The sequence below is a fragment of the Esox lucius genome, chromosome 15 (assembly GCF_011004845.1).
Source record: "Esox lucius isolate fEsoLuc1 chromosome 15, fEsoLuc1.pri, whole genome shotgun sequence".
NCBI lineage: Eukaryota > Metazoa > Chordata > Actinopteri > Esociformes > Esocidae > Esox > Esox lucius.
In genome coordinates, this window is record NC_047583.1 from 24,693,644 (window position 1) to 24,706,902 (window position 13,259).

Consider the following 13,259-nt stretch of genomic DNA (forward strand, 5'->3'; position numbering starts at 1 on the left):
GGGGGGGGGTTTGCTGAGGGGTCAAAGGTCAGGGGTCAGCGTTACTTCAGAAAGGAGGAAGGGGAGGGGAGCTGGAGTAGCAGGCTGGACAGAGCCATGCACCATGGAAACAGCGGGAGGAGGGGAGAGACCCGCACAGGCCACAAGCCACCAGGATGGACACTGCACGCACACACAAACATACACACACACATACGTACAAACACGCACACACACAGAGCCTGGTCTCACTGCTGGGCCTTGGAGCTGGACGAGGCCACGCACCCAGATAGTCTCTGGAAATAAAAGAAAGAAATGCATCCCAAAGTCAATAAAGTAGTAGTGTTTTATTCTTCACTTTCACTGAAAAAATTTAACTCCCCAGTGTTTCCATATTTACATGAAATATGACCCAACAGCTTTTCTGTGCTGGAATTATGTGGGTGGACCCCAAAAATAATGATGTATACAGGTCCTAAAAAATATACCACTAATTGACCAGGTTAACCTTGTGTAGATCAGTAATTGACCAGGTTAACCTTGTGTAGATCAGTAATTGACCAGGTTAACCTTGTGTAGATCAGTAATTGACCAGGTTAACCTTCTGTAGATCAGTAATTGGCCAGGTTATCCATTTGTAGACTGCTAATTGGCCAGGTTATCCTTCTGTAGTCTTCTAATTAGCCAGCTTGTCATTATATTCTATATTTTTTTCAAACTGTCAATTTGAGATGCACATTTTATTTTTAAGTTGGCCAAAACATTTTATAAATTAAGTATAAATTAACAGAATCACTTGGCAGAATATACATTAATAAATATTTTAAAAGCTCAACAAAAATTGCCAGTGATATATTACATTGCAAGAACACATTCTCCAACACACAATATGAAGGGCGTTTACTTGAAATTTCAACAAATCACGCTCTGACCAAATCCCTCAACAACACAGCCTGCATTTCTGTCAGCGCAAACCCGGAGACCCTTTTATTCCTCATTGGCCTAATTGTACCTGTTCCCTTTTGATTGCCATGTGGCATGCAGCGAGGTGGGAAAGGTGGGTCAGACATGGCAGAGGCACAGGGGTCAGATACAGCTGTAAATCAGACTACTGTATGGAACAGATATCCAGGACATCACTGTTGGCAGAGTGTGTGTGTTGTCCATCATTACATCTGATAGTACAAAGAAAATAAAACTTGACAAATTGGTCCCTGCAAGGCGTCAACGCAAATAGGCTATTTCTGCCTTGCGGGTTAGGGTTAGCGTGAAACAATTTTTGGTTATTGCTTGGTTGTGCCAGGGAAAGGAAGTATTTATACTTCTGTAGCCACTCATAAACATCGTTCTGGTAGGGCTAAATGCATACTGTATAAGGAGGACGCTCAGCAGGCACTGGAACTATAATGTGAACTCATTGGTGTATTTTTCAACTTTGTGTTACACAGATTTAAGAAGGAAGGATGATTACCCAACCAAAGGCTCTCATTCTTCCAGCACATTCTGATCAGAGCACTGAAATAGAGTAAGGAGAGGCCATAATGCAAGCCAAAACCACTGCATTCTACTGTTTGATTATAAGTACTTTTCAAGCAAATGTTCAGGTATAATGTGAAAAGTACAGCTTATGTAGCTTGATTCATAACATAGTCGGACCACTTGACGAAGCACCTGCATCAGGAATGCCAGAAATAAGCTTTTACATCTAATCATGGAACAGTTTCTGTAGAAAGGGATAAAGAGAAACCACGCACTAATTCACTTTTTGAATAAACGGCCAAACTCCTCTCGAATGTGCTTGCTTGCAGTATAGAACGAGGCGGAAAATAGGCAATGTGCAAATGCAGTGCTACAATGAGGAAGGAAGCCCTTCAGCCATTCCCCCAGGTGGAGTACGCTGCGCGGGGGGGTGCGCTAGTGTCTGTCCGTGTTTGCGTGAGTGCTCGGACGTGCCAACGCGTGTGTCTGCACGTTGTGGCGCTGCTCATCACACGCACCCTGACTTGAGGCCTAGCGGTCCCAGCCTTGGAGGCGGGTGAGCTGCCAGGAACGGGGCCCACGCTCTGCAGGCTCCGGCCCCCGTTCTCGCCACTACCCCGGCCTGACCTTGGTGACTGAGAAGAGCAGATACAGCGGGAGACACAGAGAGGGTGAGAGAGCGAGAATAAATCAATTCAAAACCACGTTAGAATTGGATTGTTGTAGGTGTTACATTTTCTTCCTAATGAACGTATTATTTAAATTCCACTGTTACAGACAAGGATGAAGATGAATTACTTAAAACAACCATTAACGGAACAATTCCCTCTTTCCTTTAAATAAGTATTGTTGAATACTGCTTTAATAATACATCTGTTGGTAAAGATGACTTCCTGTCCGTAAAAGAATGATCCCATCTACACTAGCCCATTCTACCCCACCTACTAGCTTTCTTTGTTAGATGTTTTTTATTATTACGCCAGTTTACAAGGTAATCATTTAATTATTCACCAATTGACACAAACAAATAATGATAGAGGAACGATAGAAGGCCAGGCATCAGGTTTCTGAAGGGAGTAGCAAGAGCCATGGCAACTTAACATATGAAATAGAGAAACCGCTTAAAAGAACACAAACACATGCTAATTCAGTCATGAAATTAGATAATGATTCTTATCCGGGAGTTCTTGCTTATGAATCATAATATAATCTGACTGATTATGATTATTCTGTTCTGTAGACCTTAACATTTTAAACCGGAGCATGCTAAGCAAATCCCTCTTCCATCGACACTTCAGGGGAAGAGAAGCGGAGGGGGGTGGGGTGGGGGGGGGTGGGTGTGTGGGAGTGGGGGGGGGGCGAACTAAGCATTGAATAATAATGCCTCTTCAATAATTAGTCCCAGATATACAAGGTGAAATACACACCATTCTGTGGAGATAGGAGTGTGGGTGTAATGGGTGTAATGGGTGTAATGTCCAGACTCACCTGCTGCTGTTTATGAGTTGACTTGACTTCCTGAAGAGAGCTGCGGCCTTTCCTGACATTCTTCTGTTTCATCCACTGTGAAGCAGGCCCTTTTTCATCCCTATCGCTCCTTCTTATCGGGGGACAGTTAATTTTGGGATTAATACAGAGGCTGCCTTCCTCTTTTAAAGGATTTGTACTGGAGCAAGAGACTCTTATCTTAGTCATTACAGGGGGAATATTGGATTCAAGCATTTTAGTATCTGCAAAACATTCAACAGTGTCTATCAGGGTTTCACATGGTAAAGGATTAAGATAAGAAGCTTCATTATGGCACTCTAGCTGGCATCCAGCTATACTTCCAGGAAAAATACCATGTGCTTTTTGGTATTCATTGCAGGCGGGCAGAGGTGCTTGGCTCTGACTCTGGCTCTGGGCAGAAGGGGGAGAGGAGGAGTAGTAGTCCATTAGTTTGGGACTGGATCTTTTCGGCCTCTTAGTGACAGCCATGCTGTAACAGAGAGGAGGACCCAGGTACACCTCCTCAGTGCAGGCCTCAAACAGCATCTCCTCATCCCGGATATCGGGGGAAGTGGACAGCAAAGGCGTGGTGCTCTTGCTGTCCAGGCAGACACTGACCTCACCGCAGTCTGAGTCATGGGAAGAGAGGGACAAGTAGGAGTAGAAGTCTCCCTTGCGGAGGTGGATGGGCCGGTGGGAATGCTCCAGGACTTTGTCCCTGATCTGGGCACCAGTTTGACCCGGTCTCTCTTGGTCATCCATCTGGCTCTTGTTCTTCTTCAGAGCCACCGAGGCCATGTCGATGATCTCCATCACAAAGTTGTGCACATTCTCCTGGCAGTTCTGGTCCTTGCGTGGGGGTGGCTGAGGTCGGCTGCAGCACGGGCCCTCTGAGATGGGTTCTGGGCCGGGGTTGGTGACAGAATCTCTCCTGCTCTGGTGGGTGTGGTCATTTGTGAGGAAGGAGGAGAAGAGGTCCTCCTGGCTGTTGTTCTGCAGAGTGGGGAGGTGCTCGGGGGAGCGTCGACAGTCCTCCGTGGGGGAGAGCGACGGGGAGGGGTGGCTTGAGCTGTGGCAGGGGATCTCTCCCCGGAGCTGACCCTCCAGAGACGACTGTTTGACCTGGAGCTGGGACAGCATCTCACAGGAGGAAGGCGTGGTGGCCGTCATCATACCCCCACTCTGGTCCCGCCCTCCGTTGAGTGAGGAATCATTCGCGTAGCAGTCCTTGAAGCACTCGCCTTTCTTGGTGAAGAGGCTCCCCTCCTCTCTCAGCAGCTCATCGTCCTCGTCCTTCCCTTTGACGGGAGAGTTGTCCACGTTGCCGTTCTCCATGTCATCTACAAACTGGCTGATGTAGCTCCGCGTGGCGTTTTTCCGGTTGGTGTCCACCACCTCACGCTGTGTACCGATACACTCTTTCTTCACGTTGCTGTTGCTGTTAGTGTGGGACTCCAGAAGCCTCAGCGCAGAGCGGTTCAGGAAGGAACAGCGCTCGTTGCCTAGAGACAGCGTGTTAGGACTGTTTCTGGAAAGGGTTCCACACTGCAGCTCATCCCCTAGAGGGTCATCCCCTTGTTTCTTGTCCCGGCCCGAGCCAGACTCCACCCGTGAGGGCTTCTGGATCCAGTTGTGGAACTCGTTTTTCATGTACTCCAGGCCCAGGGAAAAGGAGCTCTCCATGTATTCCTCCTCAGAGGTGACTGAAGACTCCTCCTCGTCATCCTCCTTGATACCCAGCTCCTCCTCTGTTAGGGTCAGTGTGGAGCTGGACAGGAGGTCGCTGTCGTCCTCGTCGTCCGTGCAGGCGGAGGTGCACGACACGTTGACCACCATGCTGACGCTGGCATCAGCTTCGTCGTGACCCCCGCGGTGACCTCCCGCCTGGGTCCGGTGGAGGTGCTTCCTGAAGGAGGCGTTGGAATCCAGGAGGCAGCAGCGGTTCCTCAGCACGGCCAGGTCTTCAGAGCCCACAGAGGAGTCCTCCGTGCTGCTCAGCTCGGTCAGAGACGCCGCAGAGCTCTCGTTGACAGAGGACGGGGGACCTCCCCGGCTCCTGAAGAGACGCCCGGCGCGCCCGCTCTCCCCAGACCCGTAACGCGCCGCCGGGAGGTGCAGGGAGCTGCTGCTCTGCAGGGTGATGTCGGAGACGCTGCGTGTCATCTTGAGGTCATGTAGCGGGGTCTGGATGTTCTCCAGGCGTTTGAGGAGCTCCAGAGTCCTGCGGCTCAGCTCCCCAGTGGGCTGTGTGGCTCCTGTGAGCGTGCCCAACTCCATAATGCTTCCCTGGCTGCCTCCTTCTCCCTCTGCCTCCTCCCAGGTTTTACATGGGGCTAGCCAGCTCTCCAGAGACGTGGAACGCTGCAGAGAGTCTTTGGTGGATGGAAATAGCTCCCCTGCCGTGGATAGGGACTCGAGGGAGGACCCCTGAGACAGAAGGGGAATCTTTCTATCTCTCCTGCCCTTCCCCTGTGTCTCTCTCTTCTCACCCTTCTCTTGGGAGTCAAGGCCAAGGCCACGTCCGTTGATCAGGATCTCAACGTTGGGCTCTCTAGTGTGTCCCCTCCAGTTCTCCTCTCCTCCAGCCTCCTCCTCTCCTCCACTTGTCTTCTTCCCAGCGTTGCATCGGCTTTGGTCGCTGTCTCTTTTATTCGGCGCCATCCCGGCCACGCTGTCCCCGTACAGTGCTACCTTGTTGGCCCGCTCCAGGATCCTGTCAATGTCCTCGTCACACATCCTGTCTCTCTCATCTTCCTCTTCCCCAGGAGAGTAACCTCCGGTGGGTGGTGTAAGGGAGGCGCGCCCACCTCTCCTGGGGTCGTCCATACAGATCTCCGAATTGGCCGTGTTCTCCGTGTCACCCTCGCTGACTATCCCACTCTCGCTCTCTGATCTACGGGTGGACTCCCCGCCGTGGCACCCTTGCCTCCCACCTCCAAGCAAACCTCCAAGGAGGTCTGGCAGCGACTCCACAGATGAGAAGGAGGAGTCTTTGCTCCAGCTCTTCAGAAGAGGCTGCTTTCTCCCAGCTTTGGCTGGAGAAGATATCTTGTGCGAGGAGGGAAAGGGAGGTTGTCTGTAGAGTTCCACGTTATGCAGGCTGTATACCTGATAGATGTTGGGATGCTGTGAAGGCAGGGGGATCTCACTGGATGCTTCTCTCGAGGACATCCCTCGCTGAGTGACACACGGGCTCGACTCAGACACGTCATAGTCTAAACAGGCCCCCGGAGATCCTTGATCTGATTCACATTCAGCATTTTGTTTGTCATCAAATTCCTGTGGGTCCATGTGCTCCATGATGGTCATGTCCATTTCATCCCACTCCCATGAGTCTTCTGCTGGACCATGGAGATCCATAAGCCCTGCCTCCACGATATTGCCAGGGACCTCCGGAGAGATAAAATGGAGAATAAAAAAAACTAGATTATTGATTCAACTTGATTCAAATTACACAATGTTCTATTCAGAAATCAATTCAAAAGAAAGGGCTGTTCTGTTTGTTAAATATTAGATCAAACCCCCTATTCTGAAACAGTTTTGCGTGGAGGATTTGTGATCACATGACCAGTGTGCATAGAATGTGCATAGACACAGACCTTTTGCTACAATTAGACAAATTGCTCGGCATCTTGTAAATATTTGAGAGAGGGCCGATTTATATTTGCCATTTTTATCTCATTAATCTAATAAACGGGAAATCTAAAACTTTCTCGGTGGCACACCCTCTGTAATTAATTTTTATTAGATTTCTGTTTATTCTCTTCTTGCTGATAAGGGAAATCCAAATGACTATAAGCTGGGTTTGCTAATGCAGGATAAAACCTTCAGCTGTGAGAACAATCAATCAGTCTAATCAAATCAAAAATAATAATTATCTCTGAGCTAGCAGCCTCAGCATACCTAGCTAAAACTGGACTAAGTGCTGCACCAAGCAACTATCAAACAATCAGGGGTGTGGTTTAAATATTAGATTGTCCCCTTAAGATGACCTTAATGGTAAGAACGTTTTGGGAAACTCATCCAACTGAACTAAAGTCATCACCTACAGCGTTAAAGTTTTTCTAGATTGCTAAGATATTTTTAATGAAACTGGGGTGTAGCTGATCTCCATTATAATCTAATGAGCTCAGCAGTATTCTTTTTTGCAAAACAGTCATTTCTCATTGCTTTCACACACAATCCAAATGGTAAGCACATTTCTGCAAAACAGTAAAACCAACTCTCTACAAAAGAAAAAGTAGAAGTCCAATATAGTAAATAAAGTCAAATAAAATTAAAACATTTGGTCACAGCTGAGACAAACTACTACTATGAATTTACACATTTTCTACATGTATACAAAACTTCATTGCACAATTGTTCAATCAGTAATCAGTTCTGATTCATGCATAAAAGGGATCACCTATGAGTTGCTATTTGTAAGAATGGACCGAGCTACTGTAGGGCAAAGGAAGAGTGGATCAGATGTGTGGTGATTGAGTATCTCAAAAATGTTATATTATAAAATAGTGCCACAATTATTTACCATGCTGTCAATTATGGCATTTCCGTGAGTGGTTGGGCAGTGGGCCCAGCCCAATATCATTAGATCAACTATGGCATCAATAGTGAGAATATGTAAGAAAAACAATAGGAAAGTTACAATGCTATACTACAATGCATTTCAGTATTACTGTACTTTTATACAGCTCGATATACATTGATCAGCCATTACATTATGACCACCTGCCTAATATTGTGTAGGTCCCCCTTTTACCGCCAAAAGGTGTGCTGTGGTATCTGGCACCAAGACATTAGCAGCAGATCCTATAAGTCCTGTAAGTTGTGAGGTGGGGCCTCTATGGATCGGACTGTCCAGCACATCCAACAGATGCTCGATGGGATTGAGATCTAGGGAATTTGTAGGCCAAGTCAACACCTTGAACTCCTTGTTGTCTTCCTCAAACCATTTTTGCTTTGTGGCAGGGTGCATTATCCTGTTGAAAGAGGCCAATTCCATCAAGGAATATTTTTGCCATGAAAGTGTGCATATGGTCTGCAACAATGCTCAGGTAGGTGGTACGTGTCAAAGTAACATCCACATGAATGGCAGGACCCAAGGTTTCCCAGCAAGTTTTCCCCTCTGCCGGCTTGCCTTCTTCCCATAGTGCATCCTGGTGCCATGTGTTCTCCAGGTAAGTGAAGCACATGCACCCGGCCAACCATGTGATGTAAAAGGAAATGTGATTAATCAGACCAGGCCGCCTTCTTCCATTTCTCTGTGGTCCAGTTCTGATGCTCACATGCTCATTGTAGGCGCTTTCGGCACTGGACACGGGTCAGCATGGGCACCCTGACTGGTCTGCGGCTAAGCAGCCCCATACGCAACAAACTGCAATGCACTGTGTGTTCTGACACCTTTCTATCAGTACCAGCATTAACTTTTTCAGCAAGAGTAGCTCGTCTGTTGGATCGGAACACACGGGCCAGCCTTCGCTCCTCAAGTGCATCAATGAGCCTTGTCCGCCCATGACCCTGTCGCCGATTCACCGCTTTTCCTCCCATGGACCACTTTTAATAGGTACTGACAACTGCAGACCGGGAACACCCCACAAGGGCTCTGGAGATGCTCTGATTCAGTCGTCGAGCCATCACAATTCGGCCCAGGTCAAAGTCACTCAGATCCTTACGCTTGTCCGTTTTTCCTGTTTCTGACACATCAACTTTGAGGACAGCATGTTCACTTGCTGCCAAATATATCCCACCCACTGACAGGTGCCATGATAATGAGACTATCAGTGATTTTCACTTCACCTGTCAGTGGTCATAATGTTATGGCTGATGGGTGTATCAGTGTTATTCACTTCACCTGTCAGTGGTCATAATGTTATGGCTGATGGGTGTATCAGTGTTATTCACTTCACCTGTCAGTGGTCATAATGTTATGGCTGATGGGTGTATCAGTGTTATTCACTTCACCTGTCAGTGGTCATAATGTTATGGCTGATGGGTGTATCGGTGTTATTCACTTCACCTGTCAGTGGTCATAATGTTATGGCTGATCGGTGTATGTGTAAAATAAAGGTTTGATATTGCTTAGATTTTGCTGTGAATGTTTTTTAGCTTGGTGTATTTTATTTTAATTCTATGTATATACAGTACAACATCATTGTATTTGTAGTTGAAAAATGATAAATACATTAAATTAAGCATTTTGTTTGAAGATATTCATACGCCATTCTTTCTGCATTAGTAATCTTTTCCCAATTCAATTAACCGTCAGGGATATCAATGTGTCCTGTTAGGAAGCATTAACAATTGTGAATCGATGTCACCTGTTTTGGTGCAAATCAAAGTGACAACATTGTGACCCCATAGGCGTCACATTCTCTACACAGACGAGAGAAGGTTCACACTGAGCATGTGTGAGACGTGAAAGTCTGGAGACGCCGTGGTGCACGTTATGCTGTCTGCAACATCATCCAGCATGAATGGTTTGGGTGATGGTCTGGGGAGGCATATCCTTGGAGGGTTGCACAGACCTCCACGTACTAGCCACCTGTTCCCTGACTGCTGTTAGATACCGGGATGAAATCCTCAGACCCATCGTCAGACCTTATGCTGATGCAGTGGGCCCTGGGTTCCTCCTGGTGCAGGACAATGCCTGGCCTCATGTGGCCAGATTGTGTAGGCAGTTCCTGGATGACAAAGGCATTGATGCCATTGACTGGCCCTCATGTTCCCCAGACCGGAATCCAATTGAGAACCTCTGGGAAGTTATGTATCGTGCATCCGACGCCACCAAGTAGCACCACAGATTGTCAAGGAGTTCACTGATGCCCTGATCCAGGTCTGGGAGGAGATACCCCAGGACATGGTTTTCATTGACTGTTCTTACGTCATTATGTTCTCAACGAATTACACAATGTATAGTATAGATTTAGATTTTTAATATATTTCATTCATTGAGAAAAACTGAAATAACACATGTTAGTACCACATACTAAATGATCACAACAAACAAGCACAAACAAGCCGGTCTCATTCAGCACTTCACCTGATGAGCAACTAATAAGACAGGTTAAACAACATAAATCCCAATCCTGCCAGCAAAACAATTGCCTTTAAACATCATATTTTTCATCCACATCCCTGGCAGGCTCATGCAATGACAACAGATGAGCACTCTCAAAATACTCCCATCGAAAATGTAAGAAATGCTACAGTAGAACAGTTTAGCCATGCTAGCCAGCAATGTCTCAGGGCTTGTAGAGAAAGGACCAGGACAGTCGTGACCACAGTCGTTTTATCATTGAGCGTAGTGTTTCATTTATAAACAAACCCAGCGAACATGTTTTATGTTTCCTCCCTATTCTGGACACATCCTCTAGGTGAAATTGCCATTCTGCCTGCAAGGTCAGATTCATAGTGGCCTTCTTCTGTCCCTGCTGTACCGGAGTGTTTATAACAGGGCGGACAACCAGCCAACTGAAAACCCAGCCTGTCTGCCTGGCCTTTTGTACCAGAGCTGAGCTAAAGATGGAACTTCCCCCACAGCACGGCTCGGGTCAATTCCTGATAGTGATTCATAGGATTGCATTTGGCAAAAGTTCTCAATGGGGATTTTTCAATTCATACACTTCAATTCATGTACTTGAATTTACTTCCCGAATTGACTCAAATGAATTGACCCCATGTGCACCTGGTTCTGCTGTAGCCAGCCGCTGTCCTGGCCAAACGAAGACAAGAGGGCAGACAGACAGAATGTGGCTATAGAATATGTCCACATGATTTACGTAACAACACTACGCATGGCTTGAACAATGTGATTTTAGCAGCAATATTTGGAGTTGAGATTTGTGCCAATACACATAGAGGGTTTGTTCATGGTCATGCTGACTCCCAAATGAACCCTATTTTCTACACAGAGCACTACATTTGCTTATATGTCCAGTAATAATAGTTGTTGACTGTGCACAATGCAAGAAGTAGTTACCCATTTGGGCTGTGAATGTCCTCAGTCGACAAAGTTGCATTGTGAGATCCTTGAGATCATACACAGATACCTTTAACCACCCTTTGCAGAAAACATTCATGTAATCCAGAAAAATATAATTGTTCCATTTTGAGATTTAAAAAGGGTGCGGAAACTCGACGAGGACGATTTCTATTTTTGACAAAAAAAATACATTACTTTCTGAATAATAATTTGAAGTTGATGCAAGATATATTTTCTGTTCTATTAAACTGGCACAGATACAGCTCCTCCGGCTGTATTCTGTGTTGTGAATGGTTACAGGCCTTGAGATCAAGCTACTTCCATCCTCCACTTAACGCGCTGACACCGGTCATTGATTCGTTACCATCACCTGCTGATGGAGACAGTTCAGGGCGGCGTTCAGTCAGACGGGAAGGGAACCTCTCCAACTGGCCCCCGTACGCCTCCTTCCACATATTGCATACTGTTGAGACCCTATTCCTTTGGGCCCTGGTCAAATGTAGTTCTCCATGAAGGGAATAGGGTGCCATTTGGTTGGTAGGCCATATATCCAAGTACCCCACTCCCACTTACCCAGCCTTATACATCACTGTTATTAGTCCATTACGGTAACACTGCGCTACATTAACACCCGGATAGTCCTTCTATTTCGCAGGCCTAAATAACTTAGCCCCGGACAGCTCACTTTGAGAGGAATAATAAGACTCATAAATAGCTAATTCTAGAGTTGGACAGCTGCTTTAAAGGGGGCATAAACTGAAACATTACGAGAGAAACGGAATGCATAGTTAGCGGCTAGTAGATAAACATAGCGTGGATTGAACCGAAGTTAGCGGAGGTGTCTAGGTGGTCAGGTCGGTGACAGAACCAGGTGAGGCCCAGTCTCCAGTCCCTGATCCAGCGATCTTTACAGTCCGACCCATGTGAATGAAGTAGTTGCCATCCGGACACTTTTACAGCGTCTAACACCCTCTTGCTGGCTCAGCGTCTGAATGGTATTTGAACTAGCCCCCTCACCCTATGCCTAGAACCAGCCCTGTTTGAACCGTTGGACCTGTGCAAGCCGGGGCCCCTCGGAGTCCTCACCTGATCGTTCCCCAGGGCCCTCCGGAGGCGTGCCTGCCACTGCAGCACCTGCATGACGATGGCCTCCCAGCGGCGCTCCAGGTTGACGGTGACCAGCTGCAGCGCCTGACACTCCGAGTCCGGGCCGCCCTGACGCTCCTGCTCCTCCCGCAGCCGCTGGCAGAGCCTCAGCACAGAGGACACGCCCCTACGCCTCCCACGCACCTCCTGACACAGGGACTGGGGAGGTGGAGAGAGGGAGGGGAGAGAGAGAGACACAATGAGAGAAAGCGACCGTGGAGATGGAAACCACTGTGATGCTTCAGGGTTTCTCGCCACTTCCCGAGAGCGTATGGTTGGTTTAAAGAGGACTGGTTTCAGCAGCCTTGGTGACCATATAAATTAGTACCATGGTGAAGAGGGGGACGCGGGAGAAGAAAGCTTGAATAGCAACGAGTGTACAAATGTTGCATAGTTCAAAGAGTTCGACCAAGCTGCCAAACCATTAACATCCAAAAACCTGCTAATGAATTTAACTGAATAGGGCTATCATACTCCTCTCTCTGTAAAGCCTCCAAATGTGTGATTTTAAAATTAGCATTTTATTATTCTCTTTTAAGCAGTATTTCTTTTCCCCCACAGCTTCTGCTTTAGTTTTTTGCGTTACTTAGTTGTGGCTTAATGTAACCTAGAGCCGGGCAGCCCCCCTTACAGCACACAACTCTCTATCACAGTGTTCTGGTTAAAAAAACGGGGGGGGTAGCGCTGTGTAGATTGGTAGGAAAAATACCAAATGTATTCCCATGTGAGATTGGGAATACATTTGCAAAATGTGAAGGCTGTGCAAGGGTGTGTTCACTTTCACTAGTCACTAATCATTTAAACAGGAAATAGGGTACCATTTAATACAGACTTTGACTAGCTACAGTAGTGAACTAAATAGGGAATAGAGTTCCATTTAAAACAGACGTTGACTAGCTACAGTAGTGAACTAAATAGGGAATAGAGTTCCATTTAATACAGACTTGGACTAGCTACAGTAGTGAACTAAATAGGGTGACATTTTATTCAGAACCACAGTCTGTCCTTTCCCCTCCAATGCCTCCTGTTCAGGGGTGACCAGGGACCAGCTTCACAACCCCCCTGACTAAGCTACACCCCTGATTAGGTCTCCACAACAATATGCCCTGTCAGGAGCATGTAAATGAGTCTCCTAACCCCTTTTATGTCGGCCATAAAGAGGAGAAATATTCAACATTAAAAGGCC

The 13,259-nt window shown here is 46.9% G+C and overlaps 1 protein-coding gene across 2 annotated transcripts in view; it reads right to left on the reverse strand.

Annotated features, from left to right (window-relative positions):
- akap6 (A kinase (PRKA) anchor protein 6) overlaps positions 1 to 13,259 on the reverse strand; it is a 130,965-nt gene continuing 117,706 nt past the window's right edge. For both annotated transcript variants that reach the window (XM_034297391.1, XM_034297392.1), the window contains 4 exons: positions 12,014 to 12,232; positions 2,947 to 6,336; positions 1,977 to 2,093; positions 1 to 275 (listed from right to left, as the gene is read on the reverse strand). In XM_034297391.1, coding sequence (XP_034153282.1) covers positions 228 to 275; positions 1,977 to 2,093; positions 2,947 to 6,336; positions 12,014 to 12,232 — 3,774 coding nt within the window. In that variant the 3' untranslated portion in view covers positions 1 to 227. The remainder of the gene's footprint in view (positions 276 to 1,976; positions 2,094 to 2,946; positions 6,337 to 12,013; positions 12,233 to 13,259) is intronic.